General features: G+C 40.9%; 1 protein-coding gene across 3 annotated transcripts; it reads right to left on the bottom strand.

The window, feature by feature from the left end:
- Nucleotides 1–3,154: 3,154 nt before the first annotated feature.
- LOC137600177 (ubinuclein-2-like) lies at nucleotides 3,155–22,663 on the bottom strand. Of its 3 annotated transcripts, none has more exons than XR_011036912.1 (18): nucleotides 22,017–22,663; nucleotides 20,725–20,841; nucleotides 19,628–19,729; nucleotides 18,860–18,970; nucleotides 17,374–17,477; nucleotides 15,397–15,955; nucleotides 13,722–13,792; nucleotides 13,311–13,440; nucleotides 12,115–12,221; nucleotides 11,587–11,697; nucleotides 10,860–11,003; nucleotides 10,172–10,222; nucleotides 10,001–10,043; nucleotides 7,860–9,338; nucleotides 7,526–7,724; nucleotides 6,441–6,509; nucleotides 5,747–5,877; nucleotides 3,155–5,360 (listed from the first exon to the last, which is right to left on the bottom strand). XR_011036912.1 is itself a non-coding variant. In XM_068321641.1 (18 exons), the coding sequence occupies exons 1-17, from the start codon at nucleotides 22,317–22,319 to the stop codon at nucleotides 5,831–5,833; spliced, it is 3,747 nt and encodes a 1,248-aa protein (XP_068177742.1). In that variant the 5' UTR covers nucleotides 22,320–22,663; the 3' UTR covers nucleotides 3,155–5,360; nucleotides 5,817–5,830. The 3 variants fall into 3 exon arrangements, 2 of the variants coding, with proteins under 2 accessions (XP_068177742.1, XP_068177741.1); XM_068321641.1 differs by having other exon boundaries at nucleotides 5,817–5,877; XM_068321640.1 differs by having other exon boundaries at nucleotides 3,155–5,877.
- Nucleotides 22,664–23,353: the final 690 nt, after the last annotated feature.

Here is a 23,353-nt window from a genome sequence, read left to right on the forward strand (position 1 = left end):
TCTGACCCCCCCCCTTTTTTTAAAAAAAAAAATCAGTTAACACTGCAGGGAACCCCCCCCACCACCACCACCACCACCACCGAGGGTATCGCCTCTCTACTGGGATAGAATGAATAGAAGAACGGATAATTCCACCTTCCCTGCTCTCCTCTGCCACGCTGCTATTTCAGGCTCATCTCTTAACCACGCATCATCTCATCACCACCACCCCCCCACCCCCCATCAGCCAGTGAACATCAGCTCATCTTATAGAGAACGCATACATAAGCTGCAAAGCGCTTGTTCAAATATGAAACCTACGACTGTGTGAAGTAGGCGACAAATGGAAACACACTCCGTACAGGAAGCGGCGTGGTTGTTGTTGTTGTTGTTGTTGTTTTTGTAAGCATTCCACTCAGACTGTGTGACACCCATCTCCTACAGGACACACACTCCCCTCCTGACCTTTTTTGGAATGAAGAACCAAGGTGACTGTGGTCTGTGGACGGCCGCTTCTGTTGCATGAGATGAACTGTTTCTAAAAAAAAAACCCCAAAAACACTACAGGAACACACGAGAGAAATGTCAACTCTGAATTTTAAAGTGTATTACTGTGAAAAACAAGGTATTTTATTTTCTCTTGTCGATTCATCTCAACATAAAATGAACAAAATTTGTTTCAGGAAACCTCACAACCTGTTTTTTTTGTATTTTTGACCTTTTTGGGAACACGATTGGTTTTGAAGGATAACAACATCCTCAGCTGTGGATTAGCTGGAGGTGACGATGATGCAAAGACGCTGGAAATGCACAGAACTGCACAGTTTGAATCGTAAGCAGAAATCCACAAGGCGGGGGGGGTGTGCGTTACTGGAAGTGTGACACTAAATTGTTGCAGCTCATATTAAACATGTAGTTTTATTAGAAATAGAAGCAGATTGACGTCTTTTTTTTTTCTTTCTGCGTGTCCCAGTTTGTATTATCCTGTCATTTGAATCCCAGAGGTCAGGAATCTTTACCTCCTCATTTAACTGCTGTCCTGAAGGCTTTTCCTGAACCCTGAAAATTCTTTTTTAGCCATCTGGGTGAAAACAACTTGCAATCGATAGAAACATCAACAAAAGCTGTCCATGCCTCTGCCAAAGCCGTTTATAGAGTTACACCTCTCAGTGCATGTTCTACGAAGTAACACACACCCTAAAATGTGCATCTTATCAGTATCATAGGTTTATTTTTCCTTTTTTTTCCCCCCTTAATTCTGCTCAACATGAAACCAAATATTTCAGTTATAGTTTTCTAGTGTTTTGCATCTGTAAATTTCAAACTCTTTTACTTTTTTACTTGATAATATTTGTCGTCCAAATGGCTGAAAGTGTTTCAAGGATTACTAGAAATCCCTTCAGAGCAGCTATGAACGTTTTTTCCTGACACGATCGTGTTAGAATAGACTAGAATGTAAACGGTAGCAAACGGGCTGCTTTGTGCCATGAAGTTGAGTTGAAACCGGATTCTTCAGACGACCCACACACCCGACTAAGCACTACGCACTTCACAGGTCGTCTGAAAAGAAGTTTATTTTTTTCCATATTTTAGCCCAAGGTGTTTCTTAGCAAAGTGAAGTAAGGCTTACGCTCTAACTGCCAGTAAAACCACCAAGGTGATAATAAAACACTTCTGGTCGACTTCTACTCTTTTGTTTTCCATGAACAGATTAGCTTGACTGTCTGCAGCAGACTCCTCAAATTTAAACAGTATGTTTCTTTAAAAGTGCCTTAGACACTAAATAAGAACATCAACAGGAAAAGATGTGAAACTGAAACCCTCATGAAACGAAACCGGTACATCAACATGTTTGACACTTGATTCTTTTCTTTTTCTTCTTTATATTTTTTGCTGTTTTGTATCATATCTGTCATTTATCTCTGCATTCATGAAATCCATTGGGGTTAAAATCAGTATTCCAGTGACCAACCACAACATCTGTGTTTCAAAATGTTAAATGTTTGGTTCTTGAAGTCACGCGCCACACAGGATGTCATTTGGTTGGACGCTTTATCATCTACAAGTATTTAACTCATTTTTATTTTAATATAATCCAGCTGGCTGTTGACAACCAGTCATTCACCTTCAAAATACTCCCATCATATTTTTTTTCTTGTATACCTGTATTTCTAGACAGAATTTTTGTTTGTTTTTTGTAAAAGAAAAATAAAACATTCATGGTAGCCTTGATGCTGTTTTTCATTATTTTGTGGAAAGCTGGTTTAACAAATCCTTGAGTTTAAACCTCAACTTGAGTTCACTTCCGTGGAGCGGATGGCAAAAATTGGAAAATCAGCCGAGTTAAAGTAAAATTCAGAGATAGTTTCTGCATTCATCTGAACACCTGATGAAGATGTGGAGCCGTTTCAAAATATTTTTCTTGCTGCATAATCCGAGTCCTGAGACTTCTAATGGATTTGACATATTTTTGAACTCTTTTATAATAAAAAATCTTCACTGCAACCTTAAAGCCAAAAGTTTTAGTGAGGACCTCATTTTAGGTATGTGTGAGTAAAGATTGTTAAATTCTTATCCCATCAGTAAATGCTGCTATCATCTGTCCCCTGTTAAATCATCTTTAGTCCAGGATATATCAGGAAATTATTTAGGAATATCTGGCATTTTCCCTCATTTAGGAAAAATAATTTTGAGTGTAATATAAAACCTATAAACCTAAATATACAGTATTTTCTGCACTATAAGGCGCACCTAAAATCCTTTAATTTTCTCAAAAACCAACAGTGCACCTTATAATCCAGTGCGCCTTATATATAAAACAGTTTTAAGATAGGCCATTCATTGACGGTGCGTCTTATAGTGAAGAAAATACTGTACAAAGCATAAAATGGGATTGAGCCAAATACAGGGTCAAAGGTCTTTTATAATATTGTGTCATTGTGTTTGTACTTACTTCTAACGTAGTTATATACAGGAAACAGTTTATTCCTGCTCTCTTTGCCTCGTCTGTTTACTTCTAACTGCTGGTACGAGTCCAGCTTTGTGTTCAGTCTACGTAAATGATGACGAAACAGTGGAATGAGTGTTTCACGTGTCAGGAGTGTTGTCCACACCAACATCCATCAGAGCTCTGGGGGAATGAGAAAGATCCAGAGGAGTCATCATCAAAACCACCTGTTTCATTTAATTTTGTAATTGACACACAAAAATAATCTACAAAAGACCAAATTAAATAACCAGTTAATCACAAAATGCCATTTGTAACCCCCCCCCCACTCCTACCCCCAAAGAAAGCACTATTTGTAAGATGTCACCTGCTGCTCCAGTCACATGACTTCACAATGACATCCTGAACAACCACACGTTGACACTCATGGGTTTACACTTGAGGGGGGGGGGGGGATGTCAACTCACTCATACACAGACCAGCGACACCCCCATTTCACACGAGAGCTACAGAACAATCTTTGGCGCCGTTCTCAGTGCGGCTGGTCGGTCGAACACACCTGGAGGACGGGGAACTAGTCAGAAAGCCAGACGGGAAGAACGGTTTGGTTAACAGAGGTATTCAGCAGTAGGAAGGACTTTCTACAGACGTGTTCAGACAGACAGACAAACAATTTTAGTCACTTGTTACTTGTTTGTGTTTTTCATCCCCAGACCTTCAATGTACAGAAAACTAGCCGTCAACAGAAGCATCAACTTTTTGTGGTTTTTTTGACTAATTTTTTTTCATTTTTAACAACTTCCATTAGTTTTTTGAATGGGTTGGTACAGCAGATAATCCATTTGGTTTTCCGTTTTCTTTTTCCCGCTTTTATTTTGAAATGCAGTTATTTTGGTAGCTTCACAACCCTTATGGCATTAATAGTTGGTAGAACACCTCTGCTATTATATTAGCAATAGCTACATTTGGTTATCAAAAACAAAGGATGAAAGTTATTTCGTTGAACGAAGGCCTTTAGACTCTGGAAGACTTAGAGGAAGAACGTCAGAGCGCCGTCAGCACTAGTTAAGACAAATTTGCTTTCCTTGTAAGAAAAACAAGAGAACACTTGTCTGTTTTAATCTCATTTTAATCCTAAATATGGATTTTCACAATACTGAGCTTTTTTGATCATTCTTGTCAATTACACATAAAACTACAAGTCCCATTAAACATGAAACTCGGTAGACCGCTGGGCCATGTGTCGTGGGAGCATATACGGATGGATGTCAATACATTGGTCCCATGTTCTTAGGAGTTGTGAGACAGATTTTTTTCTCTCAAATATTTATCTTATACAATCTACTTGAATGATTTTCATGAAAGTTGTTCAATTAATAACTGGAACTTGGATATGGTTTAAACATATTTAAAAGGAACTTGGGATTCAGCGGAGGTAAGCACTACTGAATCCCATTCCTGTTGTGTGTTTATACTGATTCATTACAAGGGTAAACACATGTTTACATGAAATCATGGACTTTACTACAGACTGATTATAGACTGATGTGAATGGCTCGATGGCTGCTACTTGTAAAAACTATTCAGCAGTACCCGACCTGATCACGGCAGACGTGGCTTAAAATCAACCTGAAACATTTCCAACTCATGCCTATTTTGCTGTGCAGTGGCCAAACCCGGCATCCAATTGCATGTTTCCAGCGACATAAAATTTTCTGTGCGTCTGTCTGAACACATACCACGAAAAAAATAAAATAAAGTAAATCTCAAGTGACATAATAAAAAAATCTACAAACATTCACAAGTTGAGAAGAGGTTGAAAGCCAAGCGACAACTTGCACTTTTGCATTGAGCGTTTTACAGTCCTGCATAGATCATTTTCACACTTTTTCAATACAAACTAAGGCGTCGAGTTATATTAAGTTGATTTAATTCAATAAGCAAAGTAAATCAATAAATGTCTTATCTAACAAAGAAACACATACACGCTTCAAGTAGGCTACAATCTTGACATTTCTACCCCTCCCTCACAGACGACTCCTCACAACAGAGGAGCCCAAAGCATCTTCAATTCAAGTCTTTTTTCCAGAAAAGGTCCAGTGTGATTAAACAGCACCAAAAACACACTGAGCAAGAGAGGGGTAATTAAACTTACACTCACTCAATATTCCGACAAGGGGGTACACGTCCTTATCCATTCACACAGAATAATCTGGAAAGAAATTAACAGTACGCTTTCTTTTTTGTACACACACACACACACACACACATACATTCAAATTCTCTCTCACACACACACGCTCACTAACATGTTTTTGTCCCTGTGTGTAGATTACAAATAATTTAACGATATTAATTTAAGCTACTACTTAACAGTCATTTGTAGGAGCAGAGGTGACCGATGGTAAAATCTCTACAGACACGTTTCCCACATCTGAGAAAAGACAGAAAAATAAAAATTCAATACAGTCTGTTTTGTTTTTGTACTGCAAGAACAAGAGTCCCGTTATTCCACATAAGCTTAAATACAACTTATATTAGGTAGCATACCATTACTGTCATCTGCACCACCACCTCGCTCACACTCATTCCACAGTGATCAAGGTCGCTTATATGTAAACATGTTGACAAAAATAAAAAATGAGCTGGACCAAAAAAATAATATATTTTTTTTCTTTCATCATTCACTCAGTCTTGTTCTCGTACCCGGTTCTTCAGAAAATGCAGTTAAATTAATTAATCATTGCCATTTTTAGTGAGGATAAACTGTTTCCTTTAGGTCCGTTTTAAGAGTCAGAGCAGCCCCCCACCCCCCCTCACGTCATGTGACTCCATAGGTCAAAGTGAAGATCCCTATTGGTGAATGTGTCCAAGAGGTTTGTGATGTCACCTCGCCGCTATTGGTCAGTGGGATTTCCTCTTCGTTTCTCCGCCCTGGCTTTGGTTCGCATCTGAAAGGACAAAGATTTTAAGAGTGAATCTCCCCCAGTGTTGAGTTGTTGTACAAAAACTTACTGAACAAATGATTTGTGGACTAAAAATAAAAAACCTCCTGAACGACCAGATTCTGGAAGACGACCAGATTCCACTTACATCAACTAACAACTGCTCTACATACTTATAGTATTTTCGCACCATAAGGCGTAAAACCTTATAGAAAAACCTTTGATTTTCTCAAAAACCGACAGTGCGCCTTTTATATGAAAACAGTTTTAGAATAGGCCGTTCATTGAAGGCGCACCTTATAATCAGATGCGCCTTATAGTCCAGTGCGCCTTATAGTACAGAAAATACTGTCGTTCAAGTCGCTAAACAGTTCTGTGTTAATTAGATGGTGGATTTAATATTAAAAAAACCATGAAAATAGTACGTGAAGAAATGAAAAGACCTGATTGGTCTTTCTATGTTTTAAATCAAAAACAGACCTTTTGATCGAGATAGCCATCAAAAACTGACAGATAATAAATACGGGGGAGAGGAAGAGAGAGAGACACAGAAGCTGAATACTGATTACCTGAAAAAGCAGCCTGCAAGTGAGGAGGTAGGGCAGCCTGCGACCCTGACTGAAGACTCTTGTACAGATCTGAGGAGAGATGGAGGCAAAGATGAGAGGGAAGAGGGCAAAAACAACAACCACAACAAAAACAACAACAAAGACAACGCGGAGTAAGGGGGCATGTTAAAATACAAAGATGTGCAACAACAGAGGGACGAGGCTCAGAGCGATGCAGCAGTGAGGTACGAAAGGTTGAGATGACGGACGGATGCAAAAGATAAGAGAACAAAGGGAGGTGTTGTGTTCCAAGACACTGCAGAGCGGGGGGAGGGGGTCGCCGTGAGCGACGGAGGACAGCAGACGCCGCGGAGGTGCTGCTGCTGTTCTTGAGTGAACTTCGTTCTTCTGGAAGTGACTGTGATTCACGTACGATTGACGGACGCGAAGAAAATGTCACACAGTCTGCATCGGTATCGACGTTATGAAAGATTTTTGTTCTAAACTGGTTTTTATTCTATTCTAGAATCAAGTTTCTAGAAAATTAGCTTTGATTATAAAAACTGGGCTGGCAGAACACGACTTCCTCTACTAGAGCTTTAAAAAGCTCAGGTCAACATTCATATGGGTATAAGATAAAAATGTAATTCAATTAAATAAGAATCGAATTATGACGTGTGTGCTCCAGAAATTATGGATTTCAATAAATAAATAAATATATATATATAGATATATGTAGATATTTACTGCTACAGTTACAGGACTGTTAAACCAAAACCATTAAATATCTCATCCTAATAAAATTAACACCGCATCCAGCTGTTTTAAGAACTATGTTAAGTCTGAATAAAAAGTTAAACTATACATTATTCATATTCCATCAATAAATGTATCTGGTTTTTTTAATCTTCTGAGCAAATCATTGCAGGATTGAGAAACAAATCAGTTCCTGTTTTCTGGTATTTTTGTGAAATGAAACTGAAACTATTGATAAAGTTTCCTATTTTTCTAGTTCATTCTCATCTGCTCTGGGTCCCTTCAAAGGACACATGCGCTCCTGCTGTATTAACTTGTCATTTCCAAACCAGTGTGGTAAAGCCACTCACCCATTAGGTCGCTGTGTGCTAGGGGGTATCCTGAGTTGGAGCTCTGGGCTGAGCCAAAGCCAGCGGCTCCAGGAGAGCTAAAATTGAGCAAAGATGGGAATTGGAAGGGGAGAGAGACGGGCACGAGGCCCCCCAACATCCCAAAGCCCAGGGGAAGAGCTGACGGACTGCCCAGGAGGGAAGTTCCTGCTGTTGATACCTGAAAACCAAGATGCAATAAAACAGGAAATCAGTTTTTTTGTTTTTAATACGACTCAAAACTGTAACTCCGCTGACCGAACCGAATACAAAACACGCTTCTGAGCTTCATCGTTCTTGTTCCGAACACACTCACCTGTGAGAGGTGTGACGTTGTGGAGGACGTGGCCAAAGTTCCAGAGTTCGGCCAACCGTTTCCTGCCTTTGCGCTCTGGCTAGCCCCGCCCACCACCCTCTGCCTCTGGCTGTGATTGGCTGAGACTGAAGGTGCGGTGGATGTCGAGGGCGTCTTGTCCGGGTGACTGCATGCGGCCGCTCCTTTACTGGTGGTGGTGCTGCTGATGACGCTACTGTTACTGGTGGTGGACTGAGTCTTGGGGCCTCCGGCGACGCTGCAGATGCTCTGTGTTTGCTTTACCTGCCCACCCCCCGATACGCTGAAGGGCAGCCGAAATACTTTGGGGACATACTGGTGTTGTTGTTGCTGCTGCTGACTGACAATTATCTGATGCGAAAGCTGTTGGGAGGGCGAAGAAGACGGGGAAGGAGAGGACGAGGGAGGCGGGGTGGGCGCGGGAGGACGGGGGGTGAGCTTGATGATGGGAGACGAGTTGCTGCTGTGGGACGACTTGGTGATGGTGGCCTGCATGGGCGTGATGAAGTTGGGCTGGTGGTGATGGTGTGTGTGGGGTTTAGCTTGAGAGGAGTGCAAGGTTTGATTGGTGGGGGACGGCAAAGAGGCCGCTGGAGAGGGGGGGCAGTAGGGCTGCACGCCGGGGTGGGTGGTGGAGATGGAGCGAGACAAACAGGAAGGGGAGGAAGATGGCGTGACGCTGCTGCTCACAGCGCTGCCGTTGCTGCTGACTTTGGCACTGCTCTTGATCAGTCCTGGGGCCCCTCCCAGAGTTCCCAGTCTCCCCACTGGGCTCACAAACCCCTTCTGATGGGGGGCCATTAGAGGGGAAGCTGTGGGAGGAGGTCTCTGCTTCGGAGGTGAAAGGGAGGATGGGTGTGGATGGATCTTGCCACTCCCAGCCATTGTCAAGCTCGGCCTGTGATTGGTTGATGCCATCGTAGTGACTCTCTGAGTGTGGGTTTGACCTTTGATCGGGCCGTAGGGACCGTTCGCAGTCCTGGAGGCCGGGGGCAGGCCCACCGCCTGCACGCGAGCCATGGAGGAGACGACGGAAGACGAGGTAGGAGAAGAGGTCGGAAGCGTTGTCGTCGTCCCGGCAGACGCGGCCAGCTGAGCGGCGTCTGCCTTCAAGAGGGAATGTTGCTGCGTGTTGGATAAGGAGGCGGAGAGTTGGGAGGCTGAGGGGTAGTGGGGGGCGACAGGAGGGGGAGAAGAAGTGGGAATCTGCAACGGCGGTGGTGATAAGGGACTGTCTGAGGGGCCCAGGCCCTTGGAGGCGTTGCTGAGGAGGGCCAGAGCGTGGGAGATGGAGTCCAGAGAAGGAGCGGTCAGATCCTCGTCCAGAGAGTCCGACAGACAGATGGGCTCCGAGGGCGAGAAAGAGACAGCCTGACGAGTCGAGGTCAGAGTGGATGTGGAGGTGGGTAAAGACGGGGTGCAGGTCACGCCGAGAGGGGGTTTGTGGATCCAAAGAACCTCCTGAGGAAAAGACCACAAATGTCTCAGCGTCCTTCATCTCTAATTCATCTCTAATTATTGTAAACTCATTATTTTTACAAATAATGGAAAGAAAAACCAGAAACACCAAACGAACATGTAGGAACTGGAACTGACAAAGACCCGACACATCGAAAATTTACAAACCTGAAAAAAACATTAAACATACAAACAGGCATAGAATAATACTTAGTAATATTTTTTGTTGTTGTTTCTATATGTTTCTATTAGTTTCAAAGATAAAACTGCATTATTTTGGTTAAAATGATCAATTCAGCTCCACTGGTACATTGACTAGCCTGTTTCACCTGTTAGTTTGTTTTTTAAACAAGATATTTAATTGTTCTCGTAAATAATTTTGGTTTAAATGCCTTGATTTTTATAAGAGTTGCAAATGTTAAAACACACCTGTGTTATAGAAATAATAAAACAGGATAACTGAAATATTTTCTTTTTTTAAAAGCTTATCAGTCAAACAGAACAACATTAATGCTAAATACCAATACAAGGAACAAGGTTGATTATATTGTTGCTTCGCTACTGAATGCAGTTTGGAATGGAATTACTGTTATTAAAATGATCTTTGTTGGACTTTGCAGAGCCAGTTTTTAGATACGCTCGAGCAGTATGGAGACGTCACTCACCTTGGCTTTGACCTTGGGTCCTGGCAACGTTCTCCTCTTGACTCTAAAAGTGAAACAACACCTGTCAACATTCAGCCTTTTCCAACTTCTACTTGCATCCAAGCCAAGTCTCAAAAACAATTCCCGACAAGTCTGGAGAAAGATCGACTGTCAGGTTGAGTAAATACTCACGGGTTTCCAGTGAGGTGACCGTGAACGGAAAGACTCTCCTTCAACAAAATCCTGAGCAGAAGGTAAAACAGAGTTAACGTCAGGGGACAGCAGTGGTTGGATTATAATTCTAGAACCGCTCATCCGTGCCTGTTGTACGACTACACGACATTAATTTAGCTGCAGCCTAAAATATCGGTTAGATTTTCAGTGCAGGTTATTACAGTATCTTCCACACAATAAGGTGCACCTTCAACAAAAAGTATATTTTAATTCTTTTTCCATATATAAGGAATACTGGATTATAAAGCGCTCTGGATTATAAAGTACACCTAATCATAAGGAAGCACCTTCAATGAATAGCCTATTTCAAAACTTTTTTCCTATATAAAGCGCACTGGATTAATAGGCGCATTATCAGTTTTTGAGAAAATTAAAGGCTTTTAGGCGCACCTTATAGTGCAGAAAATACTGTACCCATAATCCTCTGTAGGTCTCTTACCAGAAAGCTACAGGGAAAGTCTCCCACGAGTAGCTGCAGAGAAATCACTACTGTGCTATTGAGCTGGTTAGGATTTTAAAGTATTACAAAATGAATCTCTTCCATGAACCTCTAACAGAAAACTACTCATCACATCACAAACAGCATCACAAACCATATTATGACATACGCTGGGAACTGTATCCATATTTACGCACACACACACACCTGGCCTGCATCCAGCCCTTAGGCCACAGTGGTTTGACCTCGTTCTCTAAGAAGGCCTTGAGGTAGTCCTCCACAGACAGAGCACATTGGTTCTCCATCTCATAGCAGCTTAGCTTCACTCGTACCAAGCCGCACAGCAGGTTCCTGCACAGAATATTCACAAACAATTCTGTGATAAAACTTTAAAAGGAATAGCAGTAACTTAACACATCAATATCTCTTTATCTGTGGAGTTCTACTGCTATAAAAAGGATGCATGCAGCATTTTCTGGCTCTGGAGGGAGCTGTGGAAAAGAAAAAACTACTTCATATCTTGTCACTGAGGGAGATTCAGCTCAACAGCGGACAAGGTTTTGAAACCGAAAGAGAATAAGGGGCAAAAAATACAACACAAAATGGGAAGTTTAACAGTTTCTATTGCTCACTCCACGTCGCTGCTTGAGGGTCAAAGCTACATTGCACATCTGAATCTGCTTGAATGCACACTTAAAAGCACAGTTTGGCAATATATAATGATTAAAATGTGTAAGTTAGGATACAATTACATAGAATACAATTTCACAAATGGAAGTAATAAAAACTCTGTGTTGTGACACTGTCTAACATTCATGTCACACATTGGACTCAAATGAATCAAGTCAAGCTATGAGTACCACAAACACACCAAACCACCCCCACCCCCCCTCCCAGCCAGCAGGGACCTAGTGGGACAGCCCCAGATTTTTACCTGAGTTTGTCATCCCAGACAAACTTCTTGCGGGGGCCCATCACCCTTTTCCCTGGTTTCTCCTCATCCTCCTCCTCCGAGCCGTTCTTATCACCCTCCTCTGACTGCTGCCTGCAGGATGGATGAACACAACAAAAACATAAAAATACAGTACTTGTATCAAACAAGTTCTGACACCCGACTGCACTATAAGGCGCACTGGATTATAATTATTGGGAGTCTTGGAATATGTTATATGAGCTGTATGGAATCACTTTATCTTGCTTTAATTTGTTTTTCAGCTTCTTCATTCAGTTAAATAAAAAAAATCTGAGACAAACATAAAAACTTACAGTAAATACACACACACACACACACACACACACACACACACACACACACACGCTGAATTTTTCAGATGTCGGTCAGTTTCTGATGCTCAAAATAGTGAACTTCTATGACAGTCATAAAGGTCAGAGTTGTTTCGTACCTGCCCATCTTCTGACACAATAAATAAATAAATAGGTAGATAAATAAATATTTTCTTACTTTGCAACCTTGGCCATGCAGTCCATGTTATATTTTGCTATCTGTTCTGGCATCACACTGCACACTGCCAACTTCAGCTTCAGCAACGGTGTCCGCAGTCGGTCATCCTGAGATTTGGGGGAAATAGATGAAGATGGATGAAAGGTGAAAAACAACAGGAGTGAAAAGGGGAGAAAAGTTTTGAAAGTGAGACGGAGAAATTATGGATAGATAGCAACAAGGTGAGAAAAGAAGAAAAAGGTCAGGTTTTAATGCAACACTAGAAATTATAGCTGCTGGACGGATTCACGCTCTGACAATATTTTGTGGTTGCAGCGGAGAACGACTGTGGTCAAACAACACCGTATGAGACCTGAAAAATCACCACTGTGATACAGTAAGAACAAAAAATACACACAGATGAAACATTTCTTACGCAGTCTAAGTCGGTTCAAAGCAAAGACGTAAAGTGAGACACGTTTTCTAAAGCTTTCCTGCTAAAAGCTTGAGATTAACAGGCTTCCTGAGTCTGTGTCTCAAATTATTATTTTTTTTGCAGTTTTGTCCTGAACTAAAGCACTTTCTCATGAAAATAATGACAGTAAAAAAATCTATTTGAAGGCAGTTACATCACCTAATTCCCTGTTTTTCTTATATTGAGCAGTGACAACTACTTAAAATTTTTTGCATGATTGTTTTCCTTATTATAACATAAGTTTCTCTACTGCTACTTTAAGATTTGAGCAGTCTAACAGCAGAACCAGTTTGTACAGCAAAACGGCCCAGTGTGAACATAATGTGAACTTCTCTCTCACTACTTACTCCTCACATTTCATATGTAGAAATGAGTCCAACATAATGACTGCCTTTGTGGAGAAATTAACCACTCTTATTCGCAAAATTTGTCATATTTCATTCTGCATCTTAGGGATTTTATTCCATCCATAACAGGAGCTACTAATACTTCTACCTTCCATGAATCAGGATGACATTTGATACACACCCGTTCAGTCAGTGTTGTGTTTGCAATTTCACGCAAGTTTTTATAAAAGACAGCATTTACATAAAAATCACTTTGGTAGTCTTTAGATTTGACCCCTCATGAATCTGGAAATTAATGACTACCAAAAATAACCCAGAGGCGAAGGTGCTTTTGAAACAGATTGTGGAGGATTGTGCAGCATTTCTCATTTTTGCTTGTGGTTGACCGGGCTCACCTGGATGTTAAGACTGAGCTTCTTCATGCGTTTGAGGAGGGCTTCTTTGTTGCACGGAACGAACGCCTCCATGTGGGAGTAGATGTTTGAGCGCACCTCAGGAGGCTGCTCCTGGACCTGCAACTCAATACTTTGTGGAGGGAAGAAAAAAAATCATATGAGAGGGATTCAGAAGGGATCGAGAGATAAAGTGTGGGAGAATAAAGGGGAGGTAAATGTGTGAGGGAAGATTGAAGTGATGAAGGGAGGTTGAAGGTAGAAGAAATAAAAAAATGGAGAGAAAATGAAAGGCATGACGTTTAGAGAGACAATGAAAAAACAGGAATCATAAAACACTTGGAGACAGCAGGAGAGGTAGTGGGGAAAAATCTGCTGAAAGGCTGATGCTGATTTAAAAGCTGTCCTACTCACTCCAGGAGAATGTTATTCATGTCCAAAGTGAAGAATTTCTTCCTGCCCTCTTGATCAAACTGCTGCGAGGCCTGTGGGACAGAAAGTTGAGTCAGCATCCCTGTTTGGTCAATACAGTAGAAATAGTGTACATTTATGCCTCTGAGAACTCGCTACCAATAGAAATACACATCACTCTCATCTTACCTGACTTTTAATTTACCCTTTTAGATTTTAAAGAACAGTTCGTCCAATAATTTATTGAGTCAATTTGAGTCATTATTTACATTATTTAGATACAGAAAAGATGCAGCAAGTGTCTTCATCCATGAAGCTTCATAACTCACCATCTACCTTTACCCTGATCAGAACTCATCTTAGATTTGAATGCAGTTTTTAATTTTGGAAATTGTATTTCTATTTTAGGGGGTTTTTTTGTTTTGTTTTGTTTTTTTGGGGGGGGGGGTTTACATGTGGTGATCAGCTGATGAAAAGCCCATTTCTTTTAGAGCACTCAAGAGTTCATTTTACTTCAAGAAAGTAGTGCATCCGTGGGATGCGCCTCAAGAAAAATTTGTGCATCCCAACATGACGTTTATGCATCCCAAAAGCAGTAACAGAATATATGGTTTTCCTATAGCACAATATAAAAACTAAACATCATGACTATTTAAGTAAAAAGAAAAAAAAGAGTAAAATTATATATTAGTTTTAATGTTAAAGCCTGGTAGTCACTAAAGAAAACAATTTTAGAAATAAAGAAATATGTAATACAGTTGGGGTTTTTTTACTTTTGCTTTTCACTCAATAGTTTTCTTTGCCTTTAATTCGTATGTTCTCCTGTGGACACTGCACCAAGCTGACAGAACCTTCTCCACAAATTTCAGTAATATCTGTCAGTAATATCTGTCTTTTTTTCTCCAGTAACTTTTGATTGTTTTTTTTATGCGAGAAAGAACTCATTGTCATTTGCTTTTTCTCCAACTTTTGCATCGTTTTCGGAGGCATGGTGATAATCAGTCAATCAATCAACCTTTATTTGTATAGCACTTAATCCCATCAACAGACATCTCAAAGCGCTTTAACAGACAGAATCACGCAAGGGAGTCTCGTGACGAGAAACTCGCGCCAGCTAACTGTAAGGTCTTACAGCCTTTGTCTATTTTATCCCACAGTTCTCCCTCACCTCCTGCCAAATGTCAGCTAGGTTAGGCAGGAGTACAAACTTGTGACCTAAATTTTGATAAGCTGCTCAAGATGAGACAATTTCTTATTGTCTCTTCAAGAAAATTAATAAATGAACGAACAGGGCATAGGATATGACAGGAATAAATTTATCGAACGAGATCAAAACATAACGGCGATTTCCGGGTTTGAAATTTAAGTGGAGAAATTGTGAATATTTTTTGATGACTGAAAGTGCATTTAAAGCTTAACTGCTAAACATTGTGATCAAGAGTGTGTCACCTGCATCTTCCCAGTATCATTTATGAGCTTCTTTAAAAAGGCTGTGATGTAAACCCTGCTGTTTTCATTCCATAAAATCCCATCAGATTTAATGTGTCCCAACTACTGTTGTTAGACGAAATAATAATAAATATGTTTAGGCACTTTCTATAACGACATTTGTGTTTATTTATAAAAAAGATTGTGCGTGCAATTACAGCCACCCACAAGCAAGCTAGTGGTGACTCACCGCCCTCAGGTCCTCGATGCGTTTAATAAGCGGAGCAGGCAGTCCGTCAGGCAGTGGGGGTGGTGAAAACAGCCCACTTGAAGACCCCAGGCTTCGCCCTTGGGGACCTACTCCTCCTGTTGCTGCTGCTTTAAGAGTTGGAACACCAACACCCAATATGCCGTTCTCCCGGGCTGCAACCATTGCGTGCTGGTCAGTGTCCAACAAGGTGAAGTCTAGGTCACCTAGGAGATCCTGGAGTTCCTTCTCATTGACCGAACCGAGCAATGACATCACGGCGGGGTCCGAGGTGAGGTCTGCCAGCGAGACGTCATTGCTGGTCGTGTTGCCCTGCAGGTGGGTGGAGTTGGAGGTTAACAGGTGGTTTGTTGAGTTGGTAGAGTGAGGCTTGTTGGCCTCAGGCCCAGCCAGGCCAGGGTGAGCCATGTTGGGGTTCCTTTTCTTCACGTCCTCCTTCTCCCGGGTGAAGCGGCGGAGCATGGCCGCTAGATATAACGAATCCTTCATTAGTTTCTTTCTCTTCTTCTTTTCTGGCCGATGGAGGTTGAAAGATGCAACTCTGTTGGAGGGAAACACAGAAATGCAGTGTTTTAGCAAAAAGACTGCATTGGTATTTTGGTTTCATTTCACTCATTCTGACTCTGACATTGTGCACAAAGATGTACAGGAACTCCTACATCAGTTTTCCACTTCAAAAGGAAGGGGCATAAACACGGAACATTCAAAATTTCCATGTTTACATAATGTGAACCCTGTTGTGTTTTCTGATCATCTGTAAACAAGCTTATCTTGACTTCTCACAACTCAGCCACTACGTTCTATATATCGAAAGAGACCGATCAGATGTTTATATGACACATTATCTCCGTTTTCAAGTACTCAAACTGGAACGTTCAGGTTTCTGAAACCAGGACGTTATGTTTACATACAAAACCTCATAGCAGGCTAACTGATCAGCCATGTTATGAGTTTGCATGTGAAAATTCACTGTATTGATATCATCTGCCCAATTTATTTTTTTTACCTGAGAAAAGTTAACAAATGATTTCTAATCCCACAAAAGTTATTTTCAGCTGACAATTCCAGCTAAAGTTAATGAGATATATTTGAGTGGGTGGAGAAAAAACATTAACTTGAACCCAAACAACAAATATTTTCACTTGAAAACCGTGGCATCAACACATGCTGACAAGAGACAACCCAGAGATGTGGGACAGGTCGATTCGAAGGGATTAACCCGCAGTCTGCTTTGAAGGACCTGACACACACGTCCATGGCGTCATCATTTTAATAATTGGTATAACAGCAGCGACTGCTGCTATTTTTGGTTTCCAGAACAGCAGCATTACTATTCAGTCTATCTAAGCGTAGATAATGGAAAGTTTTCAAGACGGTGGTTGGCTTGTCACACCAACTAAGAGCAAGGCACACAGTCAGCACCCCTGCCTCATGATAAATGTATAAGAGGAACCACACAAAGCTCAGCAGCACAATGTCACACAGTGTGACGGCTGGCTATTAGTTTGGTGGACAAACGTGTCACACCACAGTTTTTACATGATTCCTGGACATAAACAGATTCCAACTTCTTACTGATGTCTTGTAGTCACGTGTATACGAGTTTGAAATTGAGCACCATCCTCAAACATTGTGCACACTAACAATTTTCCCAAACAGGCGGCAGTGAAGATATGAATCAAAAAATTATGTCAATAGAGTGAACTAAAATCACTTTGGGATTAATGAGGCTTTGGGAGTCTTGGAATGTGTTATATGAGCTGTATAGAATCACTTATTCTTGCTTTAATTTGTTTTTCAGCTTCTTCATTCAGTTAAATAAAAAAAATCTGAGACAAACATAAAAACTTACTGTAAATACACACACACACACACACACACACACACACACACACACACACACACACACACACACACACACACACACACACAATATTTATCTTCTACTGCCATTCTCACCCTTGTTTGGGTACCCTGTTCTTCTTTGGGCTCTTTTCTTCTAAACTGTTTACTTCCTTTTTTTTCCTTTTCTTCATCACCAGCTCCTTGTCGTCATCTGGCTTCTGAAATAACAGCACATGCATTACTTAACTCAAATAAAGAGATGAGAATCCATATGGCTAAATTTCATGAAAAGCACCTGAATGGTATTCTGCGTGCGTGAAAATTTGCAATAATAATCGAGTTAAGAGATCTGTCACAAGTAAACCATGCTCTATTTACTATTACTGACACTCAAACCTCTGTAAGTTAGAAACTATATAATTCCCATTTTCCAAGAAAACTATGTGTCCACATTGTTAAAGGTGTTTTTCCACCTGTTTGAATTAAGCAAAGCAGATCTTTTTTAGGTATTACATTTACAATCAGAATACAAGACGTTACTGGGTCTTTGAGGCTACACTTAGATGATGACATATTTCAGAGGACCTGGACCTACTGCAATATTAATACATTTCTAAACAGAAGATTTGGATGTTGAGGTTCTGTGACAAAGTTAAATGGATTTAGTTGCATTTAGTGTTTTAAAATAATATATATATATGAATAATGGCTTATTAAACAACTGCCGGTGGAACTGTCTTGGTTTGTCAGTGTGTGCCATTTTTAAATAATATGTATACTTATTTTTTGACAGGAAATACTTTCACTAGTGATGACATAAGAGATTTTTCTGCAGGTTAGTTAAAAAATGACAATGGTGAAAGTTTTTTTTTAGTGTAATATGAATTATAAAGTCCCTGTGAGTCATCTGGGACACAAGCACTCAACTTCCCTTGATCAAAACCATTAAGGTGATGCAAGCTTCATGAGATCTTTCAAACTTGTGACCTGTTAATGTTCATCTCTGCACAGGAAAAACATCCTACAGCTTATACTGATATGAGATGAGCTGCTTCAGGAAAGTGTCCTCCAGTGCTCCTACATGTGTGGACATCTGATGAGCATGTTTCACTGACCCACGGATGAGTCAGTCTGAGAACAGCAACACGGAAGCTTAAACAGACTCTAGCAAGAGTTGCTCTTGGTATTCATCCAGGCTCTCACAATTTAAAAATATGTTCAAATAAAAACAGAAGTTGTATGTCCAAGGCATGACTGAAAAATCAAACTGACATACACAGATCACAACCCCTATAATAAATGAATGTGAGCAAGCTAAGCAAAATAAATCCCCCAAAAGAAAAAAAAATAGAAAGTTTCAAACATGTATAAACCTAAGCATACTGAAGAACCTAAGTAAGAGAAGCATGCATGGGTTTTCTGTTCTGCAATTCTGGAGATGTGTGTAGGTTATTCACCGTTATACATAGATGGAAATGGGTAACGACATACGCCCCTTCTGGTAGGGGCAAACAACAAAATATTTTCCTGACAACGCAAACTGGAAGATCTACATGAAAAAATCTTTTATGTTGTGCTGTTTGTGTGATGGTAGCCTCACCTTGTCACCCTCTCCCTCAGAGTCAGAAGCTGCTCTGAACTGCAGCATGCCTGTGTTTATATAAAATCCTCCCAGCTTTGTGGTCAAAGATGCAGGCACCAGTTCATCATACTGGGAGGGTTAACAAAAGAAGACAGGTTGTGGTATAAGATCATAAGAGACAAACAAAAGTGGAGATCATTTGTAGATTTCTACACACAATTAAGAAGTTATTAACATTTTTAAACGCGCTCTTCTATTGGATAGTGCATATTGATTAGTAACAAAACAAACAAAGCAGGGAAATTAATTCCAGTGGCTCCAGGTCACAATGAACCTTTTTCTATTAACAAAGCATCAAAACTGAAAAAAAAAGGGAAACAGGTGGTGTAGCTTGTGACTGCAGAGATGACAACAATGAAAACAAGAGAACAATTAATAATAATTGTGAGCTACTACAGTCTGACAGAAAGTGATACTGTATGCTCTGAATACACAGCAACAAATACTGTCAAACAAAAACTCTGATATATTCACGTGTGAACACTGAGAGCACATTTATGAGTCATGGGATGATTTTATAGCACAGTCTGAGACTGCTTGAAAGAAGGGGTTGAATAGCTATCCTTAAGTCCACGGAAAATATTGCATGAAACCATAAATCTGGAAATATATATTTAACCGCAGAGGAATGACATCTACCTCAATAAGAGTTATAAAGCAATAAGACCTGAGAACAGCAGTTCAGAAATGTCAGACAGAAAAAAAAAATCAGCTGCAGCTACTCACAGCTTCTGAATTGTCAATAAAGGGGTCTGTCTCGTCGTAACCGAAGCCGATATCAACCAGGTCCTGCATTCTGTCCTTCCTCTTCTTCTTTCCTATGTCACCCTGTAGTATAAGATAAACACAATACCACATTTTATTCTGTAAATTACAATGATGAAATATAATCAGTCATTCCAACACATCAGCCAATAGGAACATTTCATGGAGAGATTTTGAAATTGTGAAAGTGCAGAAGTGCAAACATAGAAATTTAGGTCATAAGGACACATATTCATAGTTCTCCCACCTACGGCTATCTGTAAATCGTCACATACGGTAAATATCTTGACACATGACATCTTTATTTAAAATATTTATGGTTTAAATTAAATGCAGGAGAAAAAAAACTTAAGCAAGAAAAATAATTATTAAATTTCTTATCCAAATGAGATTAAATATTATACAATATATAAATTTACGTTATATAACTGTCTAGTAAAATAACACCTTTGAAATTCTGGTATGTTACTTATTACATCCCGCTTCAAAGCGGTGATGTTTTGTGATTGTCAGCGTTCGTGTGTTCGTCCGTTAGTTCTTTAGTTAGTCCACCAAATATTTTTGCAACCATTGCAGATAGAAAAACGAAAAAAGAGGAAGAAAAAAAAAAGCACGTTACTCGGGCAGCAAAGGGGATGAAAATGACATGATGACCATGACCTTGAGAAAAGTAGGTCACGGTCAAATTTAAACTTTTGTACACTCAGGAACCGGATAACATAGAAAGACGAGGGAGAAGGCCAGTGTGAGTAAGACCATAGATCAAAGCTAGTGCTTTGATCTACCTACACTAGCTTTTCGCTATGGTCTTACTCACACTGGCCTCCATATGCACTAGTCTACTACTTTCTGGGTACCCTGACCTACCCTGAAAGTACATCAGGGTAAGTCGCAGGACGTTGCAGTCTCTGACCGCCTTTTTTCTTATTAAATTGATATACTGAATTTGTAAAACAGTTCAATAACAATGGCATCGATCTCATATAGCCGGTATTGTTTGGGTTGTATCACATTAGAAACACCTCAAAAGCAGATGCATAAGTAAACACATAACTCACATATTTATTTTCAAACTTTTTTGCCAGGGCCTCAACCTGGAGGCGTTCTCTGTCCTCATCATTGAAGGGGTCGTCAAGATTGTGGGATGAAGAAACACTTGGAGGTTTATTCTTTGCCTGGAATACATAAAATTAAATGATTGAAAATATGAAATATGGCTTATGAGGTACAGAACATGAATTAGAGGGTTAGGGTTAGTAGCTTGTCAATGCAATCGATGTCCAAACTCTAATAAAACTCCCACGTACAGCACAATTTAAATACATTTAAAAAACATTAAATAAGCCAAATTTTGGCAGACATTTGCACATTTACTTCATTACAGTGTAGTTTGAAAACTTTGCACACCTATTGCACATTGATGTGCATCGCTATAAAACAAACTGAGTCCAGTCAGCGGTGAGACATCCGGCTCTGGCTCTGACATGTACAGTATTTTCCGCACTATAAGGCGCACTGGATTATAAAGCGCACCTTCAATGAATTACCTATATTAAAACGTTTTCATACATAAAACGCACTGGATTATAAAGTGCATCTGATTGTAAGGTGCATCTTCAATGAATGGCCAATTTCAAAACTTTTTTTCACAAATAAGGCACACTGGATTATAAAGCACACCTTCAATGAATGGGCTATCAAAAAAAAAAAAATCGTACATAAAGCGCACTGGATTATACAGCGCACTGGATTATAAAGATTACTGGATTATAAAACACATCTGAGAACTCTTCAATGAATGGTCTATTTTAAAACTTTTTTCATATATAAGGCACATTGGATTATTAGAAAGAGAAAATTAAAGACTTTTAGGTGCGCCTTATAGTGCGGAAAATCCTGTACATCCTGGTACTTGATCAGCGCTGCTCTGTCACCCGCAGCCAGAGGGCCAAACTGCATGTGGCATTTGCAAATGCTATAATGGCTGAGTGATTGGGGCTGTTGCTGGGCAAGTCTGAGGCAAAAGGACACAGGTAGCAGCTTCATCGCCAACAATATCTGCCCATAAAAAGGGAGATCGCTCCCTGCGAACCCGCAATCTGTACGAGTAAAAGTTGGAGAAGGGACGGACTGGCTGCGTGGCCCCCAGAGGAAAAGAACAACACTCCCGTCGTCTTTTGTACCTCAGTCGTACTGGTGGTCAGTTCCAGCCACGCTAGTCCACGGAAGGACAAGCCGCACTCAACCCACCCTTCCCCCGGTGATAACAAGTCCACAAACACGTAGAAATGAACTCCGGCTCCTGTCTAATGTCATCCAGTAACGTTTAGGTAACATGGGGCATCCTCACCTGGAGATTCTGGATGAGTTCGCCGTAATTAAACTCGACGGAGGAAAGGTCGTCCGGCTCGGACAGGGACAGGCTGAGCCGCACCGTCGCTCGCTTATCGGCTCCAACCCTGTCGCTGTCGCCGGTTTGACGGAGTCGACCATTGCTGGCAGTCCCTCCTGCCCCGGTCGCTGCCTCGACCTCCCCGGCTCTGCCGAAGTTAAAGTCGGCCTCATCCTCCAGCCGGCGTTTCCTACACTCCGAGGCTGCCCCAGCTGCGAAGGCCGACAGGGTGACAAACTGCACTTTTCTCGGTTCGGCCATTTGGATGAGCAGCCTGCCTGTCTGAGCCTCGCTTCGGACAGACGGCGACAGCTAGGAGAAGAGCTTCTTCGCGAAACTACTCCAAATCGGTGGGTTGAAGAAGGTTTCGCGGCGCTCCAACGGCTGATTAGCGCCTATATGGATGTCAGGGCCTCCTCCGCACCATGCGAATGGAACTCCAGGGGATGCGACGGTCGGGGAAAAGTTGTTTCTTCGTCAGCTACTTGCATCCTCAATCTTCTATGGGACCGAGACACACAGAGGAGCCATCTTGGGTTTGGGGAGTAAATAAAATATCAGAAGAGAGGGGTCGCTGCGCGTGCGCCTGTGCACATAACGGAAGCACCGTGACACCGAAGAAGGGAGGGGGTGTTGTGGGGGGCGGGGCGGGGGGGTCATCGCGTCCAATCAGCGCTGGCTCCGATCTTAGACCCGCCTCCGTCACAACAGGCTGTGATAACAACAGTATCAGCAATGTTAGAGCCAAAAGGTGTCCGAAAGGACAAGCCAGAAAATGCATCGGCCTAATGTTGAGTGTGCATTAGATAAGAGTCAAAATCAACAGCAGCGCATCGGTGAACAGACAACCGACATTCAACGCCTTTCATCCTTTGAAGTCAAGAAAATGCTGAATTGTGCATTTTTTTTCCTTTCAATGGCACCAGTCCACACTGAAATCCTCAACTGGAGAAAGCAGACCACGTGACTGGTTATCTAAACGTCTACCAGGAGTATTAATGACCACCTGTTGATGGACACGGACTTAAAAACATCACTAATTTTGGTCTAATTTCTTTATTTGAAAACTGGTTGTTCGACTAATAATAACAATAATAATAATAATAATTAAAATAATAATAATAATAATAATAACCAGTGACACCGAAACTATCAAGAATGGAGAAACTTAAAAACCAACATAGTTTTTGTGTTACTTTTACTTAACCTTTGAATGCAGTATTTTTGTGGATGCACTCTAGAGATGACCAACCTCCAGTTACATCAAAATTATAAAATAAAAATTAAAGGCGAAA

Source organism: Antennarius striatus, chromosome 8 (assembly GCF_040054535.1).
Source record: "Antennarius striatus isolate MH-2024 chromosome 8, ASM4005453v1, whole genome shotgun sequence".
Taxonomy (NCBI): Eukaryota; Metazoa; Chordata; class Actinopteri; order Lophiiformes; family Antennariidae; genus Antennarius; species Antennarius striatus.

Coding starts and splice junctions, on each gene's coding strand:
- LOC137600177 (XM_068321641.1), bottom strand. CDS start 22,319: ATGGCCGAACCGAGAAAAGTGCAGTTTGTCACCCTGTCGGCCTTCGCA. Junction 17,478..18,859: donor CTGAGGGAGAGGGTGACAAG/GTGAGGCTACCA, acceptor CTGTTATTTCAG/AAGCCAGATGACGACAAGGA. Junction 13,441..13,721: donor ATGAATAACATTCTCCTGGA/GTGAGTAGGACA, acceptor CCCTCCACAAAG/TATTGAGTTGCAGGTCCAGG.